This window comes from Narcine bancroftii, chromosome 6 (assembly GCF_036971445.1).
Source record: "Narcine bancroftii isolate sNarBan1 chromosome 6, sNarBan1.hap1, whole genome shotgun sequence".
Taxonomy (NCBI): domain Eukaryota; kingdom Metazoa; phylum Chordata; class Chondrichthyes; order Torpediniformes; family Narcinidae; genus Narcine; species Narcine bancroftii.
The window spans coordinates 178,283,354-178,300,050 of NC_091474.1; the positions used below are offsets into that span (position 1 = coordinate 178,283,354).

Genomic DNA, 16,697 nt, shown 5'->3' on the forward strand with positions numbered 1-16,697 from the left:
TAACACTTTTCATATTAAGGAAGACTTTGTATAATATATCAACATCTCTTTGTTTGGCTAGGTTGTATTAGGACACACTATTGACCTAATTAGGTCAAGAATGATGTCTTCTCTTTGGCTTGGCTTCGCGGACGAAGATTTATGGAGGGGGTAAAAAGTCCACGTCAGCTGCAGGCTCGTTTGTGGCTGACAAGTCCGATGCGGGACAGGCAGACATGATTGCAGCGGTTGCAAGGGAAAATTGGTTGGTTGGGGTTGGGTGTTGGGTTTTTCCTCCTTTGCCTTTTGTCAGTGAGGTGGGCTCTGCGGTCTTCTTCAAAGGAGGTTGCTGCCCGCCAAACTGTGAGGCGCCAAGATGCACGGTTTGAGGCGTTATCAGCCCACTGGCGGTGGTCAATGTGGCAGGCACCAAGAGATTTCTTTAGGCAGTCCTTGTACCTTTTCTTTGGTGCACCTCTGTCACGGTGGCCAGTGGAGAGCTCGCCATATAACACGATCTTGGGAAGGCGATGGTCCTCCATTCTGGAGACGTGACCCATCCAGCACAGCTGGATCTTCAGCAGCGTGGACTCGATGCTGTCGACCTCTGCCATCTCGAGTACCTCGACGTTAGGGGTGTAAGCGCTCCAATGGATGTTGAGGATGGAGCGGAGACAACGCTGGTGGAAGCGTTCTAGGAGCCGTAGGTGGTGCCGGTAGAGGACCCATGATTCGGAGCCGAACAGGAGTGTGGGTATGACAACGGCTCTGTATACGCTTATCTTTGTGAGGTTTTTCAGTTGGTTGTTTTTCCAGACTCTTTTGTGTAGTCTTCCAAAGGCGCTATTTGCCTTGGCGAGTCTGTTGTCTATCTCATTGTCGATCCTTGCATCTGATGAAATGGTGCAGCCGAGATAGGTAAACTGGTTGACCGTTTTGAGTTTTGTGTGCCCGATGGAGATGTGGGGGGGCTGGTAGTCATGGTGGGGAGCTGGCTGATGGAGGACCTCAGTTTTCTTCAGGCTGACTTCCAGGCCAAACATTTTGGCAGTTTCCGCAAAGCAGGACGTCAAGTGCTGAAGAGCTGGCTCTGAATGGGCAACTAAAGCGGCATCATCTGCAAAGAGTAGTTCACGGACAAGTTTCTCTTGTGTCTTGGTGTGAGCTTGCAGGCGCCTCAGATTGAAGAGACTGCCATCCGTGCGGTACCGGATGTAAACAGCGTCTTCATTGTTGGGGTCTTTCATGGCTTGGTTCAGCATCATGCTGAAGAAGATTGAAAAGAGGGTTGGTGCGAGAACACAGCCTTGCTGTGTACATCAAGAATGATGTATACTTACAATGAACAACAATTCTATTAGCTTTAAGATAGTTATTATTTTTTTTCAAATTTAGTACAGTAACAGGCCCTTCCTACTCATGAGCCTGTTCCACCTAAATACACCCAATTAACCTAATAACCCTGTACACCTTTAGAATGTAGGAGGGAACCAGATCCCCTGGAGAAAACAAATACAGATATGGGAAGAATCTACAAACTCCTTAAAGACAGCACCTGATTTGAACCTAGGTCGCTGGTGCTGTCGAAGCATTGTGCTAACCACTACACTACAATGCCATTTTGTAGAAAAGAATAACAGTGGTCCTCAATTTAGTATCCTAAATTGAGCCAAAGCCAATTTTAACATGAAAAGGCAGGAGTTGGCAACAGATGACTGGATGCAAATGTTAGAGATTAAGTGCACAATTGCCAAATGGGAGATGTTTAAGAGTGTGATGAGGAAGGCTCAGGACATACATGGATTCTTAACAGTGTGACAAAACAGAGGGGTCTTGGGGTCCAAATCTATAGTTATCTCAAGGTTGCTGCACAGATTGATAGGGTAGTTAAGAAGGCTTTATGGTATGCTAACCTTCAGTAGTCAGGGGATTGTGTTCAAGAATCATGCAGTAATGTGGCAGCTCTATAAAACACTGGCTAGACCACACTTGGAATATTGTGTTCAGTTCTGGTTGCTTCATTACAGGAAGGATGTGGAAGCTATGGAAAGGGTAGCAGAGGAGCTTTATGAGGATGATGCCTGGATTAGAGAATGTGTCTTACGAGGCTAGGTTAAAAAAGCTAGAGCTTTTTTCTTTGGAGTAAAGAAGGTTGAGAGGTGACTTAATTAAGGTCTACAAGATTATGAAAGGCCTAGATAAGGTGGACAGCAAGCACTTTTTTTTTTCCCTGGGGCAAGAGTAGCAAACACTAGAGGACATCTGTACAAGCTGAGGTGAGAAAAGTTTAGGGGAGATTCTTGGGGTAAGATTTTTTTTCACACAGAGTAGTGGATACTTGGAATATATTGCCAGGGGTGGTGGTGGAGGCTGGTAGAATTGGTACATTTAAAAGACTTTTAGACAGGCACATGGATACAAGAAAAATAAAAGCTGATGGTTCTGTCCTACATGGTACTTGCCATGGAAGGTTAGATCACATAGAATAGGATTCCAATTAGCAAATGTGATTTTTTTTTAAATGGCTTCGTGATTGTTTCATCTTGCATTCAACACATGGATGAAAGTAAAGGATCTTAACATTAAAGCTGATGTAAACAGAATGAGGCATGACATAAGGCTGCAAGTCTCCATTACAGATCCGCATACTGTGTGTCAAAATTAGACTGCTGTGGCAGCCAAGTCTAATCAAACAGTAAGGCATTGCAACCACGATCGCTATTGTTACGTCTCCCTTTCTTAAAACAAAAGTAGCCTACTTTTAACTAACATATTTTCCTTGTATAACTGTGCAATTTTAACTTTAATACCAAGAACTTATATATTCATTATTATCAACATTGTTAACATTTTTTTTGTGTGTTCATATTGGATAATTGGGTGAACAAGATAGCACGACTTCATTCTATAATAGGAGTCTTTAAATTTGCTCTATGAGCCTCTTAGAAGGATTCATGTGTCTTGATGATCTCCTGATTGATTGTCCTTGAATTTGAGTTGTTGCCTCAGATGATGTCTTCTCAGCTGTGCATTCAGGTTGTTCAACTGTATCTGTCATTCCATCTTCTGTGGCTGGTCCCATTTGAAGATCTCGACCATTTATTTGCAGAACAGCACCTTTATTTGTCTGAATGGTGTATGATCTTGGTTGGACTTCACTAGGGACAGTTCCCTTCTGAATCCATAAGGTTATCTTACTGGTGACAGTGTAGAGTTCCAGTAGGTTTTTTGTTCATCTGTCAAAGTAATACTTTTCCTTTTCTTTCTGTTGTTCTTTGAATTTCCTCACTTTCTCCCCTCTTTTGTTTTTAGGAGATTCTCCTCAATGGGTAGGTTTGATCTTAGCCTATGTCACATAAGGAGTTGTGCTGGTGACAGACCACACTTGAGCTGTGTTGTGTAGAATAGTAGTATGCTCTGGTAGAAATCTGTTCCACTGTCTTTTGCCTTGTTCATCAGTCTTTTCATTGCCTGTACTGACTTTTTTTCCACTAGACCATTGGACTGTGGAAAATGAGGACGTGATGTGGTGTGTACAAAGACCCACTCTTTTACAAACTGTCGGAAATTTAAATTGCAAAACTGGGCTCCATTGTCTGTAAAGACCTCGCTTGCCACGCCATGTCTGGAGAATATGGCCTTCATACCTGTTATTACAGCATCTGCAGTGGTGGTGTACAGTTTATACACTGGATACAGGGAGTAATAGTCTGTGAGTACAAGATAGTCCTTCCCTTGACATTCAAATAGGTCAGCACCTACCTTCTGGTAAGGTCTGTATGGTGCTGGGTGTGGCTTTAGTGGTTCTGCAGGATTTATGGCACTTCATTTGTTATATCATTGTTGATTCTTGACCTCTTGTGCTCTTTTCTTACATTTTTCGATTCTGAGATGTCCTCCATGGATCCTTTTTAGCATCTCCTTTCTCAGACTCTTTGGGATAAGGATTTTGCTTCCTTTGTAGATGATGTCTTCAACCACTGATAGTTCGGCCCTGCAGTTCCAGTACTCTGAAACGTCAGGTGAGCAGTCCTGCTTCATGTTGGGCCATCCATCCAAGAAGGGATTTTTTTCTCAGTTGTCTCAGTTGTTTGTCTCTGACTTTATGAGCTCCATTTTTGCATCTGATATGGGCAGTGCACTTGTGATCATATCCATGAAGGCATTCACATCTTCATCCATTTTGTTTATAGGCTCTTGTGTCAACAGCTCTAGACAACATGTCTGCTGTGTACATTAGCCCTACCCAGAGTGTATGCCAGTATATAACATTGCATTAATTCTTTATATTCTAAGTGGACATTCATTTAATGGCTTTTGGAACAATGCAATCAAGGGCTTATGGTCAGTCTCTACATTGATTGCTTGTCCAGACACAAACTGATGAAATCTTTCACAGGCGTATGTAATGCTGAGCAGATCCATTTCAATTTAAGTGTATCATGTCTCTGCGCCTGTCATTGAGAGTGATGCATATGCAATGGGTTCCCAGTCATTGTATTTTTGCAGAAGAACAGCACTGAGCCCACTATGTGATGCATCTGATGATATCTTGATGGGTCTCACTGGGTCGTAAAACCTCAGAACTGGTTCCTCTGTGAGCAGTTTCTTTAGTTCCCTCCATGACTTTTCATTGTCATGATCCCACTCCGATTCAATGTTCTTTTCTGTTCATCTTCTCAATGGAGCAGTCTTTTCTGAGAGGTTGGATATGAATTTACCCATATAGTTGACCATTCCATTAAACATCTGTATGTCCTTTTTGCATTGTGGCCTTGGCATGTTCTCAATGGCGGACACCTTTCTGGGATCTGGTCCAATACCCTCAATGCCAATAATATCTCCTACAAATGTTAGTTCTGTCACCCTGAGCTGGCATTTCTCTCTATTCAGCTTCAGTTTTGCTTTCCTTGTTGCTTCCAGCACTTTCCTTTGTTTCTCATCATGCTCTATTCCTGTGGTTCCCCATACTATGATGTCATCCATTGAGGTGTTAACTCCATCCATATGGACCATATGGATAGTTTTGTGATACACTTCAGGAGCTGAGGCAATCCCAAATGGTAACCTTAGGAATCTGTATCTGCCAAATGAACATGCACAGTCTTGAACTTGCTTCATCCAATTTCAACCGCCAAAATCCTAATGATGCATCTAACTTGCTGAAAAACTTTGAATTTGAAAACTTTGAATTTGAAAACTGTGTCAGAAGCTTAAACTGTTTTCTTTGTTGCTCTGTTTAGATCTCTTGGATCCAGGCAAATTCTAAGCTTTCCATTCTTTTTGGCCACAACAGCAAGTGAACTCACCCATTCTGTTAGCACATCTATCTTCTGAATCATGTGCAGGCTTTTCATCCTGTCCAACTCTGCTTTTAGTTGCTTTTGAAGCGCAAATAGAACTTTTTTGCATGGAGGTATCATCGGTGGCACACGTTTATCCACTCTGTTCGTATGTTCTCCTGGAAGGCAGCCTAGACCCTGAAAAAGGTCACTGTATTCTTTCATGAGTTCATCATAGACTGTCTTTCCTTTGCTTTCCACAACGAGGACTCATTTTGCCATGTTCAGTTTCTCACAGCTGTTAAACCTAGTATAGCCTGTACATGATGAATGTTACCATGTGCTCTTTGTCCTTGTGTTTCACTTTGACGATGCATTCTCCTTGCACTGGTATATCAGTACCTGAATATTCTGTAACCTTCACTTTTGTTCCATACATCTTTGGACTCAGTCTAATCTTCTTAAAATCAGTCTCTGATATTACATTAATTTGTGCTCCAGTATCAAATTTAACTGAAATGTATATGTCATTCACTTTTAATCTCAGCATCCAGTCTGTTTTCTTTCTTGTTTTCAGTCACATCTACATAGAATTCCTCTATCCCCCTTTCAACTACTGCATGAACCTTGCTTTGTTGCATTTGATTCCAACAGCAGTGGGCATAATCGTTCCTTTAGTTGCACATATTGTATGTTTTACCATATGCTGGACACTTTTTTGGTAGGTGTTGTGTACCGCATCAACGACATGGCTTTCAATTGTCCCTTTCATCTTTGTTCGCTGGCTACACCTTTCTTTCCACTTTTGTGTGCTTTTTCTTGAACGGTTTATGTCAGTTCTTGCCTACTGCATCCACATTGCAGCTAATTTCACTGAACAGCTCTTCTGCCTGCATTTTTACAGTTTCTGGCTTTTTCCAGGTCGAGATTTGCTCTCTTAGCAGTCTTTTCCTTAGTCAGGAATACCACACTCAAGTCTATCTTTTATCAGCAAGTCGGTCAGTCCACCAAATTCACAAGTTTTGCTTCTGTTTCTCAATTCAGTAACATACTGATAAATACTTTCTTCCACTTTCTGTACACGTAAAAAATCTGTGCCTCTCAAATGCCATGTTACGTTTGGGTATAGAGTAAGCCTCAAACTTTTCCATTATTTTTTTCCAATTTCATTTTGTCTCCTTCAGCAGCATTATTATTATACACCTCCAGGGCTTCATCACATGTAAGAAAACTGACATTTTTACTTTATCGCTTTTTTCATCAGCTCCGACTTCCAATAAATATAATCCAAAATGCTATTTAAATCTGTTCCAATCTTCAGCCACATGACCTGTCAGCTGAAGTTTCGCTGGTGGATGTAATCCTTCCATTTTTTTAACTGTGTTAGCTTCTCTTCACCAATCTGTGGCTGACTTTAGATTTTACCTTCAAAATATGTCCTTTTAATTTCCTTCATCCCAGTTCTGATACCATGTTTCATCTTGTATTCGTATGTGTGAGTTCTTAGACAATACATGGATGAAGGAAAAGGTTCTTTATTTTAAAGTTGATGTAAACAGCACATGAGGCATGCCATGAGGCATTACAGGTCTGCATACTGTGTATTATCCCTCTGCTGGTAGCCAAGTCTAATCAAACAGTAAGGCACTGCTAGTTGCATTGCAACCATGATCTCTATCATTACAGAGTTCATTACAGGTTCAGAGTCGGTTTTAGTTTTTTTCAGACTAGAAGACCTTATGTTTCTGTACTAGGACCCTTAAATTTTTTAATATATATGTAAATAGGATTTTTGGGCTAAGGTGAATAAATTTGCTGATGGCATAAACATATGTGCTACAGTGGACAATGAAGAAGGTTGATAGCGTTTACAATGGGTTCTAAATTGGATGGGACTATGGTAATGAATGCCAGATGCAGTTCAACCCAGAGAAGTGTGAGGTGTCACAATTCCATCAAATGAACCTGGCAAGACTTTTTCTGCTAATGGCAATACCCTAAACACTGTTATGGAGCAGGGGGACCAAGCATGCAGGTGCTTAGCACTTTAAAGAGCACAGGTAGACAAATAGTGAAGGATATCATGTGGATATCCTGCGAGGTATTGATGAGACCACACTTGCAATAATGTGCACAGTTTTGTTCACCTAGTGATTAAAAAGATATGATTAAGTTAGAAAGTGTCAGAACTGGTTTTTGAATGTTATTGCCAAGATTAGGGAAGCTATTGTGAGAGACTGGAAAAACTAGGCCTATTTTCCTTAAAGGAAATATTCTCAATTTGAGAAACTATCTCATTGACAAATCATTGGTGATACAAATACAGAAAAAAAAATCTTTCTGCATCAAATTATGATTATGTGAAATGAACTGCCTGATAGAAAGGTAGAAGTAGGTTCAATATTATAAGCATTTAACAAAAATAATCTCAGTGGAAACATTTCAGGGATATGTGGAAAAGGACATTGAGCTCATGGATGGCACATCGAATGGAAAAGCTTGGATGGCTTCTTCCATGCCACATTGTTCCATGATTTTATGAAACATAATCCCAAAGATGAGATAAGGGATGGGGGAAAATGAAAATATGGCCATTGTCAAAAAGTATGAAATCAACACAGAATTTAAATACATACTGAAAACCACAAAATATACAACACACAACACTGTACCAAAATCTAACCTTCAGGATCTTCTGTGATTTCTTCCTTTGTGCCCTTTCCTCAAACTCAGGCCATTTTCTACCCTTCTTATAAAACCATCTAATCTTAGAATAAAATAGAATAATAGAACAGGCTTGGAGATTAAGGAAGAGAAAGTGTTGGATCTTCTTAAAAACTTCAAATTGATAAGTCCCTGGGGCTGGATGCAATATATCCCAGGTTGCTGTGGGAAGTGAGGGAAGAGATTGCTGGGGCAGTAACAATGATCTTTGAGTCCTCTTTGCTGCAGGGGAGGTGCCAGAGGATTTAAGAATGGCAAATGTAGACCCCTTGTTTAAGAAAAGCAATAAAGAGAATATTGGAAATTTGTAGACTGGTGAGTCTTATGTCAATGGTGTGCAAATATTGGAGAGGATTCTTAAGGATAGGATCTATGAGAATCTGGAGAAGCACAGTCTACTCAAGGATAGTTACCATAGTTTTGTGAAGGGAAGATCGTGCCTCATGAGCCTTATTGAGCTTTTTGAGGAGGTAACAAAATAAATTGTTAAGGCTAGGGTGATAGATGTGGTTTACCTATATTTTAGTAAGGCATTTGACAAGGTCCCCCATGAGAGACTCATTCAGAAAATGATGAGGAATGGGATCCATGAAACCTTGGCTGTATGGATTTTTTTTAATGGCTTGCAGGTAGAAAGCAGAGAGTAGTAATGAAAGGAAAGTATTCTGCCTGGAGGTTGATGACTAGTGGAGTTCCCCTGCTCTTTGTGATTTTTATAAGTGACATGGATGAAGAGGCAGAAGAATCAGTCAGTAAGTTTGCAGGAAGGTTGGAGGAGTTGTGGATGGAGCTGAAGTTTGTTGAAACTTACAAGAGGATAGAGACAGGATGCAGAGATGGGCAGAAAAGTGGCAGATAGATTTCAATCCAGATAAGTGTGAGGTAATGCATTTTGGAAAGACAAATCAGAATGCTGAATACAGGGTTAATGGTAAGTTACTTGAGAGAGTAGATGAACAGAAGGACCTTGAGGTCCAAATCCATACATCCCTCAAAGTTGCCGCACAGATAGGATAGTTAAGAAGGCCTATGAGATGCTGGGCTTCATTTATAGGGGGATTAAGTTCAAGAGTAGAGAGATGTTGGGCACTATCGGTAGCACCAATAATGATGCAGACAGAAGACTCAGGCGAAAAATAGGCTTTATTGAGCTAGAGACTGCTGGCCCAGGTCTAGGCTAGGAAAATGAATGGGAAGGAGAGGGGACTTGAGCTTTATGGCCCGGGGTCACATGGGCAGGACTAAGGGAGGAGCTAAGGCAGGAGGCCGGGCCAGCCAGTGCATATAATCATATCACCACATTCACCCCCTTTTTTAAAAAAGGACCCACTGGTAAACAACAAAACTGTGGGCGAAAACAGCACCAATTCAACAATGCAGCAGTATTTAACAATTATTAACCAAAGTGGTGGGAGAAGCGGATGCCTCCCACTGGCTAGAGGTTGAGCCGCACAGGCGGCCTCTTCTGTCTGCCGGACTGCCAGGGAATTGGTGTGTCCATACAGTGCTCCTCTGGAGAGGGGGCCGACGGGGGAGTATCCTCTACAGGAACTGTGAGAGTTGGGGTGCTGGCGGTGGACTCCAGGAGTGCTGGGGGATTCTCCACGAGGGATAGAAGCCTGGACGTCCGCTGGCAAGACAGGCAGCTTGGACTCCAGGGTCATGCTCAGATGTAGCTCCATCGGGTCCATGGCGTGGTCAGCAGCTGGCAAGACAGTCTCGGGGTCTCCAACCCTTGCCAGGTCTTGTATGGGCACAGTGTCCTCGTGGCCATCCAGGTACCTCATAAATGCGTATTGGCCTCTGACTTGCTTCCGAAGGAGAACTAGTCCTGGGGTTGTCAGCCAGGGAGGGAGGGATGGAAGAATCATTCACCGACCTCCTAGGAAAAGCAGAGAGGTGTTCATGCGGGGTGGTGTTAGTAGTGGTGCACAGTAATGACCGGATGGCGGGGAGAGCTTCAGGAAAGATGTCCTGCCAGTGGGACACTGGCAAATGTTTGGACCTAAGGGCCAGGAGCACTGCCTTCCAGATGGTGCCATTCTCCCTTTCCACCTGGCCATTACCTCTGGGGTTATAGCTGGTGGTCCTGCTGGTGGCTATGCCTCTGGTCAAAAAGTACTGAAGCAGCTCGTCACTCATGAACAAGGTCCCCCAGTCACTATGAATATAGTCGGGGTACCCGAACATAGTGAAGATACTGCTCAGGGCCTTGATGACTGTAGCTAAGGTCATATCCGGGCAGCGGATTGCAAAGAGGAACCTGGAAAATTCGTCCACCTCTGTCAGGTCGTAGGCGTTCCTATTTGTGGACGGGAAGGAGGCCCTAGAAATCGATGCTGAGTTGTTTAAAAGGGCGGGTGGCCTTGATGAGGTGTGCCTTTTCTGGCCGGTAGAACTGGGGCTTACACTCGGCACAGATCTGGCAGCTTCTGGTCATGGATGGACATTCTTGACTTGATAAAGTGATACAACCTCGTGTCTCTGGGATGGCACAGATCATGTTGCAACTCTACAAATCTCTGATGAGACCACACCTAGAATATTATATTCAGTTCTGGTCACTTCTGCATAGGGAGGATGTGGAAGTTATGGAGAGGGTGCAGAGGAGATTTACCAGGATGTAATATGGATTGAAAAATGTCTTATGAGGCAAGGTTATCAGAGCTGGAACTTATCTCTTTGGAGCATAGAAGGATGGGAGGAGACTTAATAGAGGTCTTCAAGATTATGAGAGGCATAGATAGGGTGGACAGCCAGCACCTGTTTCGCAGGGCAGGAATAGCAAACACCAGAGGATAAATATACAAAGCGAAGGGAGAGAAGTTTAGGGGAGACATCAGGGGTAATTTTTAAAAAAATATTTTTACACAGAGTTGTGTGTGCTTAGAATGCCTTGTGAGGGATGGTGGTGGAGGTGGTAACAGAAGGGACATTTAAGAGACTTTTAGACAGGCACATGGATGGAAGTAAAATAGAGGATTACAGGGTAGGAAGGGTCTAGTACTTTTTTAAGGAATATATGGGTCAGCACAACATCAAGGGCCAAAGGGCCTGAACTGTTCTCTAGTGTTCTATACTCTATGTTCAGAGGGAATATTAATGAAGTCTATAAAATCATGAGGGTGATACACAAGGTGAACAGTGACAGACCCTCTCTATGAAGTAAACTATCTGAAGGTGAGTGGTGGTATTTGGAAGGGATGGAAGGGGACATTTCAGTCAGAGGTTGAAAATAAGATTTAATATTTATCTATCAAAAAGGAAACAGTGTATTAAAAGATCTTACTAAACTTCAAGAAGACTGTCAGGAAGAAATGAAATGAAGTTGGCTGGACTTGATAAGTCACAAGTATCTAGCACACTAATGTGACCATGCTCTGCTTTCTCTGAGTGAAATTACCATCTTACAACAATCTGTACTGTGCCTCCCTAAATAGTGGGAACTGGGCTAAACCTGACAAAAGCAGAGTTATGGGTCTGCTCTAACTCATGTCCAAGAGTTGAAAATGCAGCAATTATCATCTGCCAGTTACCCAATCCATCTGCTCATTTAATTGATGACATTCTACAGCACATTCCAATCATTTCACATTTGACTCTGAAAACAGAACTTGATGCATTGACCATTTGTGAGCAATGTCAGATGGCAAACATTATACATTCAATTGGTAATTTATCTTTCTGATCATTCAGTCATCAGAGATTCCAATGTTGTGCAGCTGGACGTAGATTCTGAAGTAAATCATGTTGTGGGACCTCTGACATCACTTGCTTTCAACACCAAGATGCCTGTGTTTGTTGGAGGAGTGCCAGGTAAATGAAGTGATTAAACCTGTGTGCAAAAATGGAAAATGTTGCAAATGTATTATTTCAAGCAAGAATTATTTGAGATACAGTTTTTAGCTTGGAGGTCATTCTATATTGCATTTGCTACTTTATCAATAACAGAATGGAATGAGGGGAAATATAAACTTGATATAGATTAATACCCCTGGTATCCGGCACTAATGGAGATTAGTAGATGCAGGATGTGTAAATTTTCATCTTGCTGGAAATTGTGTATTACGTGACTGGTGAGTTGCACCAATTTTAAACTTCATTATTTTTTTTTAACCAATTTATTTTCTGTGATTCCCCCCCCCCGGAGTTGCTTGAGGCTGCCAGTTGATTGAATTCCAGATAACGGGTTTTACTGGATCATGAAAGACTCAGATTTGTGATCTTTGCCTTTCATATACAACCACTTTAGGAACAAGGAATTCCTTTTCACACAAACCTAGCTTGTGTTCTTAATCGAGCTGAAATTAAACCGGTCAGAGAAACATGAGAACATATATTTCTGACCTTTTTCTGCAAGCAAATTTAAAAGAAAATAAGCTCAGGAAAAGGTGGACAGTTGCTGACAAAACATTTTTTTACTGGTGTTTACTCAGGGAAGTGAGATAAGTGCAAGCACATTGGGGTGTTTACGTCGATTCTCCAGGCTGTTGACTGGAACTGCAGCAATGAAACATGTAAAGCAGCAGGTTGAAAACCAAAATCATCTGCTATTGTGTATATTGTATATTGGTAATATTCATACTTTTCCTAATATGAGGGAACTTAGCTTATTACTTTTTAGTCAAAAGTAAAGTAGTGCAGATGGCATAAATCTGAAATAAAAGCCAAACATTACATAAACATTTAATGGATTAAGTAGCATCTGGGAGAAGAGTAACAAAGAAATGTGAATGTGAAATGGTATCGACCCAGAAAAATTTAAGTTGGGATTGTTTGTTCTAGCTTATAGATATTAATTTGCATTGAAACAGTTTGAAGAATAATTTTCTGTTCTATTTACTTAGGGTCACTGCTTAGCCCAAAACTGAGCATACGGCAATCATTCGCTGGCTGCATGAGAAACTTCAACATCAATGGAATTCCTGTCACCTTCAGCAAAGCAGCACTTGTCAGTGGAGGAGTCAGCATCAATTCATGCCCAAGCCCAGCAGCTTAGTGCTTGCCAACTCTGCTTCTCCAAACCATATGTAAGAATACGAAGGAAAGCCGAGCCAAATTAAATTCTCATATAATTTTATGGGGCAGGGTCAGTAATTTATCTCTTTTGTATTGATTTGGTTACTTCACTACTTTTATCTCACCAGTTTTCAGTTTGTCATACGTTTATTGCACTTGCTACCAGTTAAATCTATTTAGATCCAACAATGTTCTGTTCACTTCTTCAGTCTTAAAGGTTCAAAAGCTCTAGGCCACTATCATTAATGACTGTGGAGGAACAGGAGTGGCTAAGACTTACCAGATCCATTAGGATCATCTTACATCAATATAATGGCCACATTTTTCCACAGGATAATAATTTAAAAAAGTCTCAATTTTTTTCAAACTTCACACAATGCTATGAAGAAAACAATACAATTCCAGCAATCACCCCATCTGTGTCAACTCACTTGATATCTACAAAAACTATCAATCCCCACCTTCAATACTGAGCAACTGAATTACACACCTGCCTTGGGCAGTGAATCCCAAAGATTCAATTCTTTGGATGAAGAGAATCATTTTCCAAATAGCTCATTCCTTTTTTAAAAATAGATTGTGACTCATATTTCTAGACACCCCAGCAGGAGGAAACTGTCCCTACATCCAAGTTGTCAAACTTAATTGGATTTCAATGAGACCAACTCATTCTACTGAGCTCAACAGAGCACAGGCCCAGTCTGGTTAACCTCCCTTCATATGTCGAGATCACCATTCCCAAGAATCAATCCAGTGAACTCTTGTTGTATATTCCTCTCATTAATACTTCCTTTTTCAGATTAAGGGACCAAACCAGGGCATAGTATACTTGATTTGGTCTCACCAGGGTTTATATATTGCAGTGAGGCATTGGTACTCAAATCCTCTTACAATAGAATACAACATGCCTTTTACTTTCCTGGTCACTGGATGAACTGCAAGTTAACTTTCAATAATTCATGTGCAAATATATCCAAGTCCCTTTGAGCTCCCACATCTTTGATATCCTACCAGGTTAAAAAAAAACTTTTCTACCTTTTATATCTTTTCTACCTGGGTGGTCACCTCACATTTTTCGGCATAATATTCACCAACCATATCTTCTCCTACTAATTTATCTTGTCAGCACTCAACTTCAGCCTCAAATTCAGCTCACAACCCAAATTGCCATTCTGCTTTGTAGCATCACCAAATTGGCATTTGACCCTTCATCTGAATCTTAGATTGTGACCCAGCTGGAAAGAACAAATATGCTAACAGAAAGTAGGAAAACACCAAAACAGGGTTGTGTACAATCTGCTTTCAAGTTCATATAGCCCAAATTTTAAGCCTGTACCTTTCATAATATTACAAATTGATAAGATTTCAAAATTAAGATTACATTTTGGAAATCTTCCAAGTGTGATGGTACATTTGTGCAAAGTAAACCAATTAAGAAACTGAGATAAGGAAATTATAGATATTCTGCATGCAGATATTAAATGTTAATTAAGAACCTATTGATCTTATGTATTCAAACTTTTTTTAAACAATTCAGTTTTCATTTAAATCACAATTAACTTTTAACACCATGGGCTAAGTTTTTGAAAATGTGGCTGAATAAAATAGAGTTCCCATAAATATTCCACCATGTATGGAACAAAATGCTGAAAAGTTAGAATGAAAATAGAGGTAATCTTCCTTCCCTAGTCAAAAAATGAAATGACACAGTTTTGAGATAGAAGATCAACTTGATCTGGAAAATGGGATATAATTGCATTTTTCTAGTCACAAGCTAAATTTTGAACCAACACGCAATGTTTTAAGGTCATTATTCTCAAAGCTCCAAGTGGCTCATACGTTTAAGTTTGAAGTCTGGAAGAATATAGAATCCTGTGAGGCCCTCTGGTGGTGGGCATATACTGCTGCATAGTCAAAATAGTCACATTTTGTAACAGAATAAAATTTTATTTTTCCCCAATTAAGGGATTTTTAAACAAAAATTTGAAAGTAGTAAATTTTTACCTTCATTTTCAACATTCTATGAAACTCCTCATTTCCATTTATCTCTCGACATTTTGTGTTGGTGTTTTAAGAGGAATTTGCAGTCTCTAATGCTTTATAATTAAAGATGGATTTGGAAATATTGCATTAAAAACAACATAGATCTTCACATGACATCCAAGTTTCAGACACCTGTTAATATTTTGAATAGTTTTTTTTTTAAATAGTTCATTTTCTATCTGATCCATCTATTTTTGCCAAGGAAAACAAGTTTACATGGTCAGATTTGTGTCGGGTGGATTTCTTGAGGTAGTATTTCTAATAATCCTTGCAGCAACATAAACACATTAAAAATGTTAAATTCCTTTTAAAATTCCAGCCTTCCCAATAACATGATTAATTAATGCTTTTCTGTCGATAAATAATTGCAGAGCCTGAGTATGTACTTTATACAGTGTTTTATACAGGTTCCTTTAAACATTGAATAATAGATCAATAAGTTTTACATTCTTGAAAATTTAGCAAAGGGAAAATACTTGTGGGGAGGGGGAACGTAACTAATCTATTGGTTGGTCTAATTCAGCATGTACCACATATTATGGATAATATCTATACTGTACATAAAAAGATACAATAATTATAGAACTGTTTGGTATTAGGTATGTCCACAGCACAGTAATTTATCTCTGTTGTAATTGATTCCATAAGCACAAAGTAATGTAAATAGGAACAAAAAAAAGCTTATAAACAATTCAGTGAAAGCTTTTCTTTGGCTATTTAATTACTTGCCTCAATGCTGACACTGTTCATATTTTAATCCTGCAGCTTCTATGGTTTCATAAATAGGTTCAACTAGAGGGAGATTGAAATCAGCTTATTACGAGAATATCTGTACTTCCTGTGTGTAAATTTAGTGTATTTTTTAATTGTGATGTCATTAAAATCTGGTCAACTACGTAACAATTCATTGGGAAAACAAGGATCAGAATGAAAGCTAGCAAAGATTTACCTGACTAGGTGAACAGAACATTTGAGGAAGGAACGATCAGGCTAAAGTATCCAAAGATGAGACGACACAAAATGTGTACCAAAACAAAAAAAAAACCTCAAAATTTTAGGGACAACCTGTTCATTTAATGGTATTGACCTTTGCTCCTTCACATACACAAGAATACAGACAATTTTTATCCAAGTTAAAAAAAATGACTTTAGGACTCTTGGGAAATGTACAAATCAACAGTTATGCTTTGAATTGCTGCCTGTGAAGCTAATTGCATCACTGTACTAATAAATTGCAAAACCTGATGAGCAAATTTTTCACTGTAAGCTTTTCATTAATAAACATTGAATGTCAGAAGAATGTGGCATAAATAAAATTTTCACGTATTTTGGAATTACTATTCTTTCCACTTTCTAGCCAAGGGCTCAGAGTATGCTGAGATATGCCAGTGATTTTTTTTTAGAGCAAGCATCAAGAATTGCAGGATTCCTGCATGAATTCTGAAAATGATAATGATATGATTTTATTGTCATTAACATACAAAAATGTAAAGATGCACCAAAATTCATACTTGTTGCAGTCACTTGGGTATGTAAGATAAACCAATAACAAGAATATAAATTACCACAATTAGTACAAAAAAAAGTGATGATTCAATAGCACACAGATCCTTTTGAGGTCTTAGGGTAGTTTAAGGTTAGTGTACTATG

At 39.9% G+C, this 16,697-nt stretch overlaps 1 protein-coding gene across 1 annotated transcript in view; it reads left to right on the forward strand.

The window, feature by feature from the left end:
* Window positions 1-16,381, forward strand: part of lama4 (laminin, alpha 4) — a 157,684-nt gene extending 141,303 nt beyond the window's left edge. Inside the window, exons 39-40 of the mRNA XM_069886827.1 lie at window positions 11,682-11,801; window positions 12,833-16,381. Coding sequence (XP_069742928.1) covers window positions 11,682-11,801; window positions 12,833-12,984 — 272 coding nt within the window. The 3' untranslated portion in view covers window positions 12,985-16,381. The remainder of the gene's footprint in view (window positions 1-11,681; window positions 11,802-12,832) is intronic.
* The last annotated feature ends 316 nt before the right edge of the window (window positions 16,382-16,697 follow it).